This window comes from Neovison vison, chromosome 12 (assembly GCF_020171115.1).
Source record: "Neovison vison isolate M4711 chromosome 12, ASM_NN_V1, whole genome shotgun sequence".
NCBI classification, from domain to species: Eukaryota; Metazoa; Chordata; class Mammalia; order Carnivora; family Mustelidae; genus Neogale; species Neogale vison.
Window position 1 is genome coordinate 83,924,754 of NC_058102.1, and position 16,653 is coordinate 83,941,406.

Here is a 16,653-nt window from a genome sequence, read left to right on the forward strand (position 1 = left end):
CCTCCCTCCTTCTACTCTTCACGTTACAAATCAGCCAGGAGGCTTCTCTTCCTCTCTTGGCTAGAGAGACTTGATGAGTCAGTCCTCTGGGATTTGAGATACCACATTCTCCACACCATCCCAGATCCCAGAAACATCACTCTGGGGAAAAGGCAGGGAGGGGGACAGACAGTTGAGGGGGGTCATATACAAAGAGGAGACTGATTTCAACTTTTCTTAATGACTTTAATTGGAGACTCGAACCCTGTAAACCATAGTTCAAGCCTAGTTCTGTGGGACAGTGTCTGGTTCTCCCTAAGGCCACAGGAGGAGAAATGCATAATTGAGGTTGGAACAGGGAGCTCCACTCTCCCTGGTCTTTAAATCTGGAGTAATTCCAGCAAATTACAGCTACTGGATTAGCCTTAAAATAATTGTTAATGTCACCAAGCTCCAAGTTCCTTTCTTCCTCCTATTTGGGGAACTCTTTCACAAACTATGTGGGATCGAAATACACCTCTGTACCCACACTAACATCTACAAGTAGAAAGCTTCTTGATGCAGTTGTTGAGCTAGCCTGGAGAAGTTCACTCCCTCCCAAGCTCACTCACTGCATCAACCCACTCTCCTCTCCATCAAGCATCAGAGTTCTCCCAGACCCTGTCCTGAGACACTATAACCCAAGAAAAGACCAACTACCCACTGCTTGATTTCCATGGTCAGAGTTCTTTGAGGCCCCAACATAGGGCTGAATTGCAGTTTGCAAAGCTGTGTATGATAACAGCCATTATAGTGACCTTGAATTCTTATCTGCTGTTCTTTTTAAGAACAATTGAGAACACCTTCACAGTAATGATATCATCAGGTTTGCCCTCTCACCAACTCCAAAAAGAAGAAAGGGGGCAAACCCCTTCCCTTTACAGTCAAAAGAAACATGAGGCCTAGAGAGGTCAAGGACTTGTCTCTGGTTTCCCCTCCCATCAGGGCCAAGGGCCACAGAGGGCTCCCATCTTCTCTGTCTGGACTCTCTTTCCAAAATGCTGGAGCACAAAGATTTTACTGTTCCTCTCCATTTTTCTTATTTGTACTTTTCTCTGTTAACCATAAGGGCATTTCTAGACTTGGGAATCCCTCTCAGTCTCCTCTAGCGTCCTGCAGCCCAGAGCAGATAGCCCCTGCATCCTGCAGAAACTCTCACTGCTCTCATGCCCCATAGGGCTCCAAGCTCTATCGAGTAGAAGACACCACATAGGCCGTGGCGATGTATTTCTTGCCATTTCCATAGGTGGACTTGTCCCAGGGATACGTCTGGATGGCCAAGGGATAGCCAGCCAGGCTTAACTGGCATCTGTGGAGGAAAGATGGCCAAGTCATAGGGGCCCATCACGTCTCCCCATGCCCATCCCCTCACTAGGGAGATCAAGCCCAACCCATGCAGAGAACTGCCCCAGCTTTCTTCAGCCATTACCTCCCACTCCCCATGCACAGGCAGCCCTTCAGAAGGGCTCCTTTTTCCCAGAGCAGTAATCTAAAATCTCATATTCTGGAGCTGAACCCCCAGAAATTAAATGTCTGCTTAGGGTTTCAGACATAGTAGGACGCAAAGTCCTCAAACGTTAGAAGAGATGAAGCCCAGTGGTTTCAAGCTATACTCTCTGGGGCTCCGGGGTTCCCCCTAGCAGCCTTGGGGACTGAAGAGAGAGGCCTGGAGCACCAGGGCAAGTGCATCTCTAACTGTTTGACGGTTCTGCATAAGATTTCAGGTGGTGGTTCTGCCACTGAGGTGAAGGTTGGCAACCACCAGCCTTATCTAACAACCTCATTTCCCAAGTGAGAAAACCTGAGGTGCCGAAGGGTAGTCTGTCCAAGCCACAGAGTTGCAGAATCCAGCTCTCCTGATTGTCCTGGCTGAGGACAGCCTGTGGCTCCAGCCTGCTCCCCAGGCCTGGCTGGCCCAGTACTTACACTTTGCCTGGCCTCGCAATGAAGCACAGGGAGTAGAGCGCAAACTCAAATTCAGGGCTGCTGCCGATGAAAGCTGAGCCCACCTCCTTGTAGTAGCCATCCCAGTTGAACTGCATGGCTAACACGTCAGGGTAAGAATCCCACTGCAGAAAGTAATAAAGGAGGCCTGGTGAATGCCATGAGTGGAGTCTGCCAGACAGGTGGTACATGGCAGCAGCCCCCAGGAGGGGCCTGCATGAGTTTTCTGGGGAGGCTGAATTCTTTACATCGACCAAGGAAACGGTCTGTCCGGCTAAAGGGTCTGAGCCCTACTTGGACCCACTGTCTGGAGCTGCCAGCATGAGTCTCCCAAAGAGGCCAGAGCCCGCTTTCCTGTGACTGACATCAGGATAGTGGGGACCATAATGCTTCCTTTGTAGCTATCACATGTGGAGGAGAAAGACAATTTATTGTCCCCCAATTATTTCCTGGCACAGGGCAGCAAAGGTTTCTTTTCTCTAAAATGTATGGAGTTGAACTCAGACTCGCCAGGCTGAATGTGGCCAAGGCCACATTCTAAAGAAGTTCAGGTAGGAGGTCATTACATACCTTTGCAACTTGTTCCCCTCTGAAGATCTTCCCGGCCCCCAGCCTCCCATCCAGGGATAGTGCTCTCTGCCTCCTGCCCTCTGCAGGTCTGGAGGCTTCACTGTTTGGAAGGGAATCTCAGGGTCCTCGCTGCCTAAACCCACTGGCCACCAGATCAGGAAGTCATCTTCACCATCCCTGCTAGGCAGCCAACGAGAGGCAGGGCGAGAGGCCTGTCTGGCTGCTGGGAGCGCAGAGTGAGGGCAGGAAGTCTGGGTACTAATAAGCTTCTCCAGCCCACGGGTCAGCACCCAGTACTCACCGGGCCATCGTAGATGTGACTGTAATAGTCAACCAGGCCCTCCTTCTCCTGCATATAGAAGCGGATCCAGTTATGGAAGCCAGTGACCTTGCCTTTTTTGATTTCACCTATAATGAAGAGTTCAAGGTGGGTGATCTGGGCCTCCCCTCCAACTTCTTGCACCCCTTCCCTGCCAAGGCTGTCCCCCTTCTTGAGACTTTGGCTCATAGAATGCACACCTGCTTAGCCCCTTGCCCACACTCCCCAGCATGCCACACATCCCTAACTCTCACCCAGGAAAGCCCTCCCCGCCCCCTTTCAGCTCAAGCCCTTGGGAGAATTCCTCCTCCTGGCTGACCTGGGCGACCAATCTCCTCTAAGCCATTTCTCCAGTAGCAAGCCAAACTTGGTGAGAGCTTTATGGGGTGGGACAGTGGGGAGACAGACCATGGGCCTCTTGGAAAGCAGAGGACCATTCAGAAGTAGCCAGCCCTGCCCCCAAACCCAGGTCCCTTCCTACGTGTGACCTTTGGGAGCCCTAGTGTCTGTCTCCTTCCCCCTTTAGATACTCCACGGGAGACTATCTCTCAAAAACAGCTCCTCAGACCCCTTCTTCTTGGCTTGGGGGTGGACAGGCCTGTCCCTGCTAACAGGCTTGGCTGCAAGTTCTTCAGTGCCTGATGCCGCCCTCCTCCTGAGGGAAGCAGCCTCCCTTCGTTCCTCCAACTCTTTCTTTCCAGCCATAATGATCCCACCTGAGAAAACATGTTCAAAGCCACTCGAGTCCTCCTCTTCATTGCCTCTTGAATAGAGCCCAAACCACATGTTCTTCAAGTCATCAACAAACTCTTGTTCGGAGCCGTAGCGGTCTGCGGGGAGGAACACAGAGGACCTAAGAGAGGGGAAGGCGGGACCAGGTCCTGGGAAGCGGGGAAGAGCCACCTGCTCCAGCACATTAAGAGACACAGGGGTTCAACCAACAAAGATAGTCAGTTCTCCATTCTGTAACTACCCACAGTGCACCTGTTCTGCAGGCTGAGGAGTCAGCAGGGACAAGATCCCTGCTTTCACAGTTTCATTCCAGCGGAAAAGACAAATAATAAACAATATGATTGTGGTTAAGTGCTATGAAGAAAATAAAGCAGAGTGTCCCATGACGGCTGGAGGTGGGGTTGGGATGGGGTTGGGCTCTTCTAGAAAGGAAGATCAGAAAGACCTCTCTGAGAAGGTAGCACTAATCAGAGACCTGCAGGATAAGGAGTCAGCCACACTAAATCTGGGGGAAATGGTCTTCCATGTGGAAGGGACAACAGGAGCAAGGCTCTTAGTCAACCTGGGCTCCGTATTCAATGAGCTAAGGGAAAGGCAGGGTGGCTGGAGCACAGTGAGTGTAGTGGGGAGGGGTTGGACAGGAGGTTGGAGAAGTAGGCAGCCACCAGGCCTCACAAGCCATGGCCAGAGAGTTGGGCATCGGTCAAAAAGTAACAATACAAAAATATTTCAATTTACTGTCTACATTCTATGGACCTCAACTGTTTTAAGTGCTATCAGTCGTCACATTGAATCTTCACATAGGGTTGATACCAATTATGCCCAGTTTAGAAACCAGGCAGTTGGGCCCCAATGGGAAGGTCGGGGCTGGAGCTCTAATTTAGGGAGCCATCAAATACCAACTGCTGCTCAGAATTGTGTGTGGAGGATACCAAAGAGACACAAGATATATGCTAGCCTTTCTAGGACTTAAAACACAGTCAGAAAATGAGACAAAATGTACACACAATAACAGAGAATGGGTTCACAGCTTGAATGGTTCATACCACTTCCCCAGTGCTAGGCTTTCCACCCAGTGCTTCACGTGCACTAATCCACAAAGATCCCATTTCACAGATAAGGCTCTGACAGGTAAGGTCATTTGCCCAGGATTGCACCACTAACAAGTGGCCCCCTCGGGCCCAAAGCTATTTTGGGCTACCCACCCCCCCCAACCCTTGACCTCTGATGACGTGCTGCGGAGATGCTGAAAGGCAGCGGGGAGCTGGGGCAGGTGCAGACCCAGCCTTGTGGGATGTGAGCTGCAACTTGAAGGACAATCTGGGTTTGGACAGGGAGAGACGTGATGGAACGGCCCGGCCTCAGTATGGGATCCCTGGGTCTCAGACCGGGCTCTGCTCACGATTTCGCCGGGCTCAGACAAGTCATCAGCCTGTTGTGGGTGACCCCACCTCCCCGCTTCTCTCTGGAAAGCTGGAGGGCTGCCCCGACTGCCAAGACTCTCTCTCTCTCGTGTTTGCGGCAGAGGACCGCCAGGGGGCGGTGCGGGATCGCGCCCTCTTCACCCGGGTGCCCGGGAGTCACCCTCTTCACCTAAAAGCCGCGGGTGACTCACACGTAAGGGAAGGCAGGCGATGGAAGGCAGCCGCTGTGAGTAGAAGGGAGACCCGGACAGAGCTGCCCATGAGGCCCAGCCCAGCTGCCTGGAGTTCAGGAGAGGAATCTGCAGGACACGAACTGACACAGCCCCCTGCCAAGAACTCCTGCGGCTCAAACCCGTTTTTGGTCTGATTCAAATGCGTCCCTATCTGGAGCCTCGCTAGCCAGAACCTCTCCCGCTGTTTCCCCAGCAAAAATGTGGGACAAGCCAACAAGCCTTCCTGGACCTGGAGCAGGAGGAAGGAGAATCAGGGACCCGACGTGCCTGTGGGATCAGCTGAGTTGGGGGAGGTGCAGGGATGACTCCCCGGCTTGCAGAGAGCCCGAGACTGGAACAGTGCGTGGTGGGCATCCAAGGCCCTCAAGACCGCTCAGAGTAAATCAGAGCAGAGGTGACTTGCGAACCAGAGATTGCTTCCACTACTTAGGCCCAGGGTCCCTCCTGGCCCTCCCAGAGGCCTGCTGGCCACTACACAACCCTGCCCCTGCTTGCTTCACCTCCCCACCATGGAGGCCCAGGGCGGCCAGGCTCTCCTGTCCTGAGCACTGCCTTGTGGGGCTTGGGGTCGCTCACTCACTCTGGTGACGGAGGAAGCCATAGAGTTCCTTCATGACCGCCGTCCTCATGACCTCTCTGAGGAAGACATCCTGCTCAGCCAGCTGCTGGGCACTGAAGTGCTCCCCACGGCCCGTGGCCCGCTGGTAGTTGTTGAGGAGGTTAATGAAGGCCGCGTAGGTAGGCTTGGAGAACAGCTTCTCGTTGACGTAGGTGAAGAGCCTGTGGGAGGTGGAGGGAGGCGCAAGGGAGGCCTGAACATGGGGCAGGACCACCCCCACCTGGCCCCTGCAGGGGCAGCTAGACAGGTCAGGGCAGGCATGCAAAGGTGGAGGTCAGGAGCAGAGTCAAGACCTCAGCTCCTCTGAAGGGTGTGCATGAGGAGGCTCTTTTCTCCCACTCCAGCTCTTGGAAGCTCAGCTCTCTTCTCGGCCCAGTCAGTCACAGAAACCCTCCCAACTGGATACCCACAGCCCCTCAAGATGGTGTTCTTTGTCCCTGGAGATCTATTTCCTTCTCTCCCTTCCATCCCGCCTGAGGAGAAAAGAGCTGAGGCAGGCAAAGAAGCGAAGCCAGGGGTGGGGGGACACTGTGCAGGGAGAGTGAAGGGGACTCACGGCTCTGGGCAGCGGTCCACTTGGTCTCTGGTCTCCGAGGGCGAAATGCGGTTTTGGCTGTTGAGAATGATGTCTGCCTTCTGGGCTTTGTTGACATCCGCCCTGTAGATCTTCTCAGAGATGCTCTGTAGCTCCTCCTTGGTTATGGCATCACTGCTGTAGGAGAAGCCCTCTAGGAGGAGTGGGGAGGGGGTTCTCAGCCCAAGGAAGGCCCGGGGGAGGGAGCCCCCCTCCCCTGGGCGCCTTCCAGAAGCAGACAGCCAGGGAAGGAGGCTGCAGTCCATCACCCTAGTGGTTGGGTGAAGGCAGGGACCTCAGGCCCAAAGGCTCCTTAAAATAGGCACATGGCATTGCCTGCAAAATGCCCACACTGCTCCCACCTCTGGGAAGTTCTCAAACGTGGATATGCCCCAGAATCACCTGGAGGGCTTGTTAAAACAGTTTTGGGGGCCCTGCCCCAGAGTGTCCAATCAGTGGGTCTGGGGGGAATTCCTAGAGTCTCCCCTTCTAATCTATGCCCAGAGGATACTGATATGCTGCTCCAGCGAGCGCACCTGAAGAACTATCGCTCTGGAGAGTTCCTCCGTCTCTGGGGCTGTGCTAAAGGGAGCAGGAGACTGACCGTGGCCACACAAGCTCTCGAAATCCGTGCAGCAGTTCCCAAACTCTGGGCAGCGGGGATCACAGTGGCATGGTTGGTGCCGGTCGAAGGACTCGTGGCAGCGGTCCCGGCAGGAGCTGGGTGCCGAGTACAGGTCTGAGAGCACAGGGAGAGGTGTGTGGGGGGCAGACCCCTAGAGGTCGCTCCGGGCCAGCCCGCCCGGTCCCCCCTTCCCCTCCCCCTCCAGCCTCGCCCTCCACGCTCCTATTGAAGATCTCCAGGGAAGAAAAACAAACAGGCTGAATTGGTACACACCCTCCACGGTCCGGAAGCCCTTGCCTTGCGGAGAGGCCAAACTCTACTTTCTGGCCTGTTGTTTTTATAATCTTCCCACCCTAAAAATAAAATCTCTTCCACTTCCCTCCATAGGCCTCGGGCTCCCTTTCCTGCCTACACCCCAGGCTGCAGAGGCCAGCCCTCATACCACCTCCGGGTGCTGGGTTTGGGGTCCCTCCAGCTCAGGACTGTGCCTGCTGCCGCTGGGATGGCTGCCTCCTCCTTGTCACCTCTCGTGTCCCTCCGCCTTTAGCCTGCAGCACCCCCCCCCCTTTAGAAAGGCAGACTCACGGCCAGCTGGGGCCTCCACCGGCTCTTCCTCCAGCTCCAGGAATGGCTCTGGCTCTTCGGGGCCCTCTTCTCCTGTAGGTGAGAGAAGTAGAGTCACCAGCCACCCCCAAGGGCTCCCTTCCCCTTATGTCCGATTCCCAGTTCCCCCAGCCTCCAGGACAAGCCATGCAATGGAAGAAAAGTATGAAACAGGGGCTGAGGCACAATGAACAAGGAGACAAACTAAACACGGAAGACAGTTTGATTAATATGGAAATAAATGCAGTGCTTTTAAAGTGCCCTAAATAAATAAATAAAAACGGAATACAGAAGGGGACAGATGACTGGAAACTGTTCTAAAAAGTGAAAAATATTTCCCCAGGTGACAACGCTCCTTGCCACTTCAGCATTCTGGCGCTCAGTGTGTTCATCTGTACACAGAGGAGGGGAGGCAGGAAGGGGTGCCCTCTGGATTGAAAACCCTGATTCGGGTATGACTTTTCTTCAAGATCTGTTGATAGAGGACAGGCTTGCCCCTCTCCAAATGACAAGGCCTCACTTAGGAACATCCCTTACTAGAATAACTCCCAGTCACAGTCAAGGGTGAACTCCACCCAGGCCCTCCGGGACTAAGAACTCTAAGAACTGTTTCCTGAGATACCAACTTCCCTTCTTTCTTTACAACACTTGGCAATGGCCACAGAGAAGGGGGTGGGGGAGGTGAGTTCAGAAAAGGACGTTCATATTGCCGGCCTGTTCCCTTGGCCTGCAGGCTGGGTGGAGTGGGGGTGAGGAGGAAGAGGAAGGATACTCCTGGGGACTCTGAGCTCCTCTCTCATAAAGGGTGGGGGTAATTTCCCCCAGAGAAGCAACACTGTTACAAATTGATTTGGAGTCCGTTAGTGAGCTTGGTGAATGGTGTTGTGTTATCAGAAGTACCGGCCAGACTATGTGTTCAGCCAACACACTGTGTTCTGATCACTTCCTTGGTGACAGGCTGTGTTCTAAGTCCTGACCATCCACCGGTTCTTAACTCCGCCAAAGTTACGCTAAACAGATTTTCAAGGGCTGATTTAGGATCTCAAGTGTCATCCATATATTTTCTGTGGGAAAAGGATTCTGAGGTACAAACCAGAGGCTTGGAGATGGACTGGCTCCCAAGTGAAGTCTTATCTGTGCTGTGAAATGCCAGCCGATGGTCCAAGCTGAATGGGCTCTCCTGTGTTTGCTGAATAGGGCACAAGGCGAGGGGAAAGGGACAGGCTCTGATTCTGGCACCGAGCTCTGGACCTGTGTTTCCCTCCCTGGGCTTGATCAACAGAACTCCTGCTGGTATAGATGGTGTTTTCATGTAAATGGAATGAGGGTTCCTTCTGGTGCAAGCAGCTCAGTGGGCACCCGGCTGGGTCAGCAGATATCCCCTTTGGGAAAATTAGAAAAAGGTACTCCTTTCTCTCAGCAGACACTGCTCTTCACCAAGCGAAGCACATGGGTTAGCAAAAATGGACTCAATTTTGGTCAACGTGGCTTCTCAGTCAGGTACCCTTGTGCAGTGTACAACCTGCACAACCGTATGCTGTGGTCTTGCTAGCCATTACCTACCATGGCTCTAGCGATCATGTTTTCCAAACTGAGAGTCGGGGCACCTGGTTTGACAGTGAACTTAATGAGGCTTCATGTCCTAAAGCAGAAGACCATTTATCTGGCCGTCTAAAACACTGGAAGCATCCAAACAAGGGGATTATTCAAAATAATTTTTTCAAATGACCTTTAAAACTATGTTAGAGTAACAGAGAAACAATTGGCCTCTGAGAGTAGTGCGTGTCCCATTTAATCACTGGACAGGGAATGACAGATTGAAGGTGTTCCAGCCACTCGGTCCACTCATGACCAGGAGAGTGGTGTGTGTGAATCACAACAGTCACAGTGACACCACGCAGGCTCCCTGGGGGCACGGAGGTTGGAGAGTTCGACTCCCTTTTTACACTTTGGTGATGTGAAGTGTTGAATTACAGTTGGTGTGAGATACATGCTATGTTAATGTTTGTTACTATTCTGCTGCATTTGGAATTTCTTGAACTTCCAAAAGAGTATTGCTAATCCTGATAGTTCAGATAGATATTCCAGATAAATAATATCTATTAAGTTGCGGTTTTAGACTGGGGACAGCCTAGAATAGCTGGGACAAGGAGTTGACAAATCCTAACTTTTGCACTGCTTGTCAATGTCCTCATTTGGGCTCCTGGAGCCCTGTCATCCATCACGGAACCCAGCTCTGCACTGCCAGACACCTGAGCCAGCACCCCGGCAGGCAGTTTGGCGTGGGCATGGCCTGGCCCACTGTGCCTCCCAAACCCTTCCCCCAACAAGGAGCCTCACCAGTACACACGTGCTCATAGTCTTCACAGCAGTCCCCATGCCGGGGACACTGGCGGTCACACTGGCAGGCAGCGTCCCGCTGAAATTTCTCATCACAGCGAGATGCACAGGACTCTAATTTTCCTAAGGGCAGTAAAGGTCACAAACTTAGCTCTGTGAGGGTGGTATTCTCCCTCTCAAGGTGCCCCCTGCAGTAGGGTTTGCAGACAGGGGCATGGGGCCCACCTAGCAGGGAAGATCATTGCCATCTGCTGCAGAGAAATACATGGGCAGCCTCCCATGCACCAGCCGAAGCCTCATCTCCACCCGCCCCCACCCTGTATTGCAGGACTCATAATATACTTGAGGATCACAGACTTGAGTGCTGAGCGAGGCTAGACCTCTAAGAGAAGCAAGTAAAGAAGCAAGGAGGCAGTAGGAATAGGTAGGGACCGTAACAAACTTGGAACTGACGCTCGGCCTGAAATTGACAGCCACTCCCAGCTCCAGCCCCTTCTGCTATGTTGGGGTGCAGGCTCAGTGCTGCCAGAGCCTCTACTTTTTTAGGAGAAGCCTTCCTTTTCATGTGAAGTTTTCCAATTTTTTAAAAATCTCTGCAGACCAACGAAAGAGGTCTGTGGACTGGTCGTGACCCACAGGTCATCATTCACCTGTCACCTAGGTGAAGGTGGTCACTACTGCTCCAGCGATCCCACCTGCCCTCTCCCCAGGCACCCCCTTCCTCTCATCCTGCCCCTTTTATGTCTTCTGCTCCTTTGTTCTTTGCTCCCCTTCACCTGGTCTCCCCTGTACCCTGTTTCTCTCAGGTCCCATCTTTCAGTTTCTTCTAGTCTTTGGAAAGGGTTTGAATTAGTTTATGCTCATGTGGGGAACAAGTATACATGAGAATTGGATTCTGGAACAGGATCCACTGTGTAACCACAGACCACATCCCTTACTCCAGCCACATGGCCTGCAGAAGCAAATTTTTGGTCACAAGGGGCATAGACAAAAAATTTGAAAGAAATGGTACAAGCCCACTACCACTCTTAAAAACACAACCCCCGCCATGCCCACCCCAGCAAAGACAGAGTCGGGAGGTGTCTTTGGTGACAGCTGGCTTCGGGGGCCCTTTCCTTCCATTCTGAGACTTAAGGGTAATTACAGGGACTTTGTTTCCACTTGAGGTTCCTGAGGTTTGGGTTTCGTGAATGCTGGGTTTAGGGACCCAGCTGTGGGCGAGGAAGGATGTCAAGATCAGGGTCAGAGTCGCCATTAGCATCGGAATTTGTATGAATGTGGAAACCGAAACCTAATTTGGACCAGAGTTACAGTGCATTAGGTTCAAATTAAAAGCTACGGTCAGGATTTGGGCTTGAGTTAAATTTATCGATAAAGTAACAGTTCTGCATTGCTGTTTGGCCGAGGAATAAGGGGATAGGTTTAATGCCACTCCAGGGTTGAAGAGTGTGTCAAGACTAGGAGAAGAGAAATTATCCCACTTTTGCCTTAGATTAGGAGTTTGGTTCTAGTGGTGACTCCACACAGGTACCGTATCTCAATTTAAGCCTGGATTGGGGGGCGCCTGGGTGGCTCAGTGGGTTAAGGCCTCTGCTTTCTGCTCAGGTCATGATCCCAGGGTCCTGGGATTGAGCCTCACATCGGGCTCTCTGCTCAGCAGGGAGCCTGCTTCCCCCTCTCTCTCTGCCTGTCTCTCTGCCTATTTGTGATCTCTCTCTGTCAAATAAATAAATAAAGTCTTTAAAAAAAAAAAAAAAAAAAGCCTGGATTGGGTGGGAGGTGAATATGAAGGTTGTGGGTTTAGTTACTACTTTGGGTTCTGGGATTAGGGTTTATATGGTGTTCGTGAGGGTGGCAGAGCAAAGAACTTGACCTGGACTCTGGGGCCAAAACTTCATGGGGTTGGAATTCAGGTTCGGCTGCTTTCGAGCTATAAGCTCTTGGGCAAGTTATTTGACCTTCTGTGCCTCGGTTTCCTTATCTGTGAAAGTGTCATGACAATGGAGTCCGTCTCATAGAATATTTATAAGCATTAAATGAGTTGATATTTGTAAAGCACTTAGTACAGTACATTATCCTTACTAGCAACATGGGCTGCTTAGATAAATAAACAGCGATAATACTCCACGCCCAGCTCCAATGTGGCAAGTGCTCAGACTGGCTAGAGCAGTCTTCCCTGTGGACGCACTTCATCCAGCTGACTCCCTCCCTGGCTTTCAGCGGGGCCAGCCCTTGGACCAGGGTGTCGGTGCATTTATGTCACTGACAGTTTCCTAGCTGACGTCATTGCTGTGAGCCTGTATTCTCTACATCAAAGAGGTGTCAGGTCAAGGTTAACCACGTCCTGAGGCAGCCTCAAGTTGGATCCAGGGCCTCCTATGTGGCAGGCCTTTGATCCAGTGGTTTGTCCTTGAAAACAACCAGGCCCAAGGCCACTTGTCCTTTTAGGCTCAGTGGAACTCTTTTTGAATCTTAAATGTTGCTCCATTGGAACCTAAATGCAAAGGTCTTAAGGAGAAATTTTTAGGCAGGAGGAAGGCTCAGTCAGCTGCCTGCCCAGTCAGCCTGGCAGAACACCCAGAATCCAAAGGGAGAAAATTCAGACAAATCAAGGCAACATTCACAATGGGCCCGATCAGCAGAGTCCCAGGAAAGAATTCACTTCATTCCAGCAGCTGGCACAGGCTGAGAAGGGCTCCACGTGACTAGTCAGCTCTCTGGAGCTCAGGAGAACACCCCCCACGGCCCTGGCCGAGTGGACTTTGTCATCTCTGTTCGAGAACTTTGTCCCCAGTGAGAACTCCTTTCCCCATAAACTTGGTCTGCTTTGAGACGACCTTGGGATTTGAGGGTGGGGAGGAGAGGTAGCAGGGACTTCTTTTCCTTGTAGGTACCTCGCTGGGCTGTCCTGGGGACACTCAATGGACCGAGTCGCTCTGACTCCTCACTCCAGTGTCCCCACCCTGTGCCTGCGGGCCACACAGGGCCCTGTGCGAGCCTTGCTCCCTGGCCAGGCACTGAGTCACTGCTTCAGCAGCCATCAGCCCCTTGCCCTTCTGCCTCATCTCTCTGAGCCATGGCCTCCTTCACATTGGCCTTGTCTGTCTCAGACCCAGGCTTTTCCTCCATTCCCCTGGAAGGGCATAGGGCCTCCCCTGTCTCATGAGATGCTAAATTTCTCTGCACTCCCCAAAACTTCAATATGCCAGAAGGTCCACTCCCTACCCACGCTGCCTGCCCAGAGAGTCTGGTCCCAAACCTGGGTGTCGCTATTATACCAGCACTTAGCTGCTCTGAGGGTCGGGACATCATCCTCCATCCGTGCCTGTCCAGGAGCCCCAGAGGCTGTTTCCCTGGAGACCTAGCCAACCAAGAGGATTCGTTTCCAGGACCAGCTTCCTACCCCAGTTCTCCCGAAACAACCAGGCTCCTAAGGCTGATGGTGACTCCTCCATATGATTCATTGTCTTGCATCTAAGTTCTGAGATGTAGGAACTAGGAAGGACGAGAGCCGAGCCCCTTCCTGCCCACCTTAGGAAAGAAGGCAGCATTGCCTATTAGACTCGCACCTCCCCGTCCACCCCACATCCAGATCAGATTGCCCTCCTCCCCCAGGAGCAAGGGCTCCACTTGCGTTTCTAAAGCCACTATTGCCTCTGTTCTCGAGGATGGCTGCCCAGGGACCCAATGTCTAAAGTTGCTCTCCTCTCCTGAGACTGGGATGGGCTAACCGAGCGGCCACTGGCTCACACTAAGCTAGAAGTTCTCATGCCCTCCCCATTGGCTGTCCACCACCCAGGGCCCCGACAGAGCTGATTCCCAGCTGCTCTGCCGCGGGTGCCGGAGTAGAGGTCCCCCATCCCTCCCAGTGCAGGGAATTCCGTTTGGGAATCCCATCATGGGTCTCCATATATAACCTGACTGGAAACGAGGGTTTCTGCCAGGAATAGGTATAAGCATACTCATAACCCAAACCTCAGCTGCTTGAGCTCTCATTCCACGTAAGGTGCTTTTTATACAGTATCTTAATTCATCCTTATGACAGTCCGATTTAAGAACCACCTGGGTTGGGTGGGATGGGCATCAAGCTCTGATTCTTTCTCCTCTGGGCAGAAGAGGGTTCTCCCCACACCTCTCCGCTCAGGCCCCTCCCTTGGCCGCCGTTCCTCCGTACCCATTAACCAACTGCCAGTGAACACATCAGCACCAGCACTCTGCCCAGCTACCAAGGAAAGCATTGCTGTCCTTCTGCCGGTCCCATTCCCTGCACCGCTAGTAACTATAGGCCAGTTCCGTGCTCTAGTTCTTCAGTCACTGGGTCGGAGGCCCATTCCACTGACCATTTGTATAGCCTAGAGAGCACATGGCCCACCTTTGGACCAGGGTCTTTTCCAGTTTCCCGCTGAGCCTGCCCATCTCCTGAGGTTTTACTCAGAGCAGGGTCCTACCCCAAACAACCTCACCCACCCACAGGCAGTGGAGAGAGTTTCCAAGGGCAGCCAGGCCACTCAAACCCAGCAAGCTTTACATCACACAGCGGTCCCACAGACAAACCTTGGTGAGATCAAAAGTCAGACTGGAGCAAGGGATGTCTGGGTCTGGTCTTCCAAGGACTCATGAAGGGGTTTCCATGACATTAGTCCCTCAGCCCTGCTCCTCAGTCCCCTCCACCCCAAAGACAACTCCTATACTCTGACAGGGATGGATTCTAAGGTGCTCCATGGCTCTAGGACAGAGCTGACCTTTCCTTGTCCCACTCTGCTCATACCTCTACCAAGTTCCCCAACTCTCTGCTTCTTTACACAGGACTATTACACCCCCACCAGATAATGACTTACCAGCCCAGGCCAGGCTGAAGAGTATGGCCACTATCAGGGGCACACAGGCCCTCATGGTGCCCAGTTGGAAGCCAAAAGGGGATGGGCTGTTGGACTTTCACTAGAGTCAAGGTGAATGTCACAGCTCTCAAATGAGCCTTAATGCCCAGGCTGATCCTTTTAAAGACATCAGAACTTGTGGATCTGGTACCTCCAGATCCTTCCAGGAAGAAAAAGGGGAGGGAGGGACCCTAGATGGATAAGAGGTGGAGAGGGGGTGGGGCCCGACAGCTGTTTGAAGCCAGAGGGAAGGTGACTAAGCAGGCAGGTAATTCCAGATGTTTAGAACAGGTAATGCTAGCTGTGGCCAGAAAATAGGTCATGTAAGCAGACACAGCAAGATGGGCCTAGTTTGGGGGAAGGGAGGGTGCAGTTCTCCATCCCAAGTGGGAGACTAATGGCCTGGTCTGTGGCTGATGCCCTCCAAACACCCACCTACTGGCAAGCCACTGTCCTGGCCTTCCAAGGAGCTATAGGCTGGCTTCATCTTTGAGTTCCTGATGCTAATATGAGAAACCTAGTGAGATGATTGTTCCAAATTTGACCGGCAGTGAAGCTCAAGCATTAGGGTCAGTCCAAGGAGAAATACAGGAGGTGTGGGTCAGAAATAAGGTCTGCTCTTATTAGCATCAAACCACACATAGCCCAAGGACCCCAGAAATAATATGCAAATAGTATCTAATTCTGACTGAGTCAGCACCTCAACTTCTTACAGTTCAGTTTCTCACAGGTTCCAGCTTTACGAGGTCAGCGGTGGGCTAGAGTTTCAGAGACAGCCAGAGGACCCATCCTTCCTCTCCTGGGGGCCCAGGAGCCCACTCCTTTCATCCCCTACTTACACTCGTCTTCCCGAGGCCCTCCCCAGGGAGGTGAGGCTTCTCTAAGTCCTTCCTCCCCAAGTCCCAGGAGCGACAATGGGGGACTGTCAAGTTCCCCCTCCTATTAAAGGCAAAATCTGTTAAGTAAATTGTTCTTTCCAGAAAGAGTGCTGCATGGAGATTCTGCCCTCTCAATAAAAGAAAAGCCTCATATAAGAAGGCAAAACTGATGAACCATTCAGACTATTCTATAGTGACTTTTCTCCAGGGGTGAAGTAAGGAGACACGTCCTTCTCTGCCAACATGCTTGAAATATGGGATGCTTCCTCCCTCTGACCTCAGTTTCCCCATCTCTGGAATGAAAGGGTTGAACCTGATGAGCCCTGCCAAGTTCATTTCGGGGCTTCCCTCCCACACCCAGGGTGGGCCCCCGCGGTGGGGTGGGGAGAATCCTCCCCCGACTCTCAGTGCAGAGATGAGACCCCACGTGGCACTCCAGGGTGCACAGGACAGCCTGTGACAAGCTGCCTTGCAAGAGATTCACAGCAGAAGCACAGCTGACACATCAGCCTGGCCCTTTCATGGAGCAGGGAGGGTGGTTGAGGGAGTAGAAGCAGAAAGTCTGCCTGGACTGCTCCAGTGGTCAAGTCCAAGTAGAGAGCGGGCTGCGACCACGACCAGCGGACTGTGGATTTCAGACTCTGGTTAGTTTAGGGAATAAAGGAGATGCTCACTGGCTGGGCCAGGAGAACAACCCCTCAGAATTTGGGGTGGATGGTGCCTTCCAGGGGCCCGGCTGGAGGCACCCCACTGAGACTGACAGTGTGGAGCCCGTCCGGCCCCGGGCGGCCCTACCGTCCAGCTGAGCAGCCTGTCGGAAGGAACTTCTGGGCAGGAGCACCTCCTCCCTCCAACAGGGGAATTTTAGGGCAGGAGCAAGGCTGGGAGCTTAGGGAT

The 16,653-nt window shown here is 52.7% G+C and overlaps 1 protein-coding gene across 1 annotated transcript; it reads right to left on the reverse strand.

Annotated features, from left to right (window-relative positions):
• Positions 1-204: 204 nt before the first annotated feature.
• Positions 205-14,997, reverse strand: ENDOU (endonuclease, poly(U) specific). Its single transcript, XM_044226731.1, has 10 exons — positions 14,840-14,997; positions 10,002-10,124; positions 7,644-7,715; positions 7,038-7,172; positions 6,416-6,587; positions 5,821-6,020; positions 3,568-3,681; positions 2,834-2,940; positions 1,945-2,087; positions 205-1,327 (listed from the first exon to the last, which is right to left on the reverse strand). The coding sequence occupies exons 1-10, from the start codon at positions 14,892-14,894 to the stop codon at positions 1,207-1,209; spliced, it is 1,242 nt and encodes a 413-aa protein (XP_044082666.1). The 5' UTR covers positions 14,895-14,997; the 3' UTR covers positions 205-1,206.
• Between the last annotated feature and the right edge of the window lie 1,656 nt (positions 14,998-16,653).

Bases quoted from the DNA above. Each gene is read 5' to 3' on its own strand.
- ENDOU (XM_044226731.1), bottom strand. From the start codon at position 14,894: ATGAGGGCCTGTGTGCCCCTGATAGTGGCCATACTCTTCAGCCTGGCC. The intron at 10,125-14,839 runs GTAAGTCATTAT...TACTGCCCTTAG, and splicing joins CTTCAGCCTGGCCTGGGCTG to GAAAATTAGAGTCCTGTGCA. The intron at 2,941-3,567 runs GTGGGATCATTA...TCTTCATTATAG, and splicing joins CTTTGAACATGTTTTCTCAG to GTGAAATCAAAAAAGGCAAG.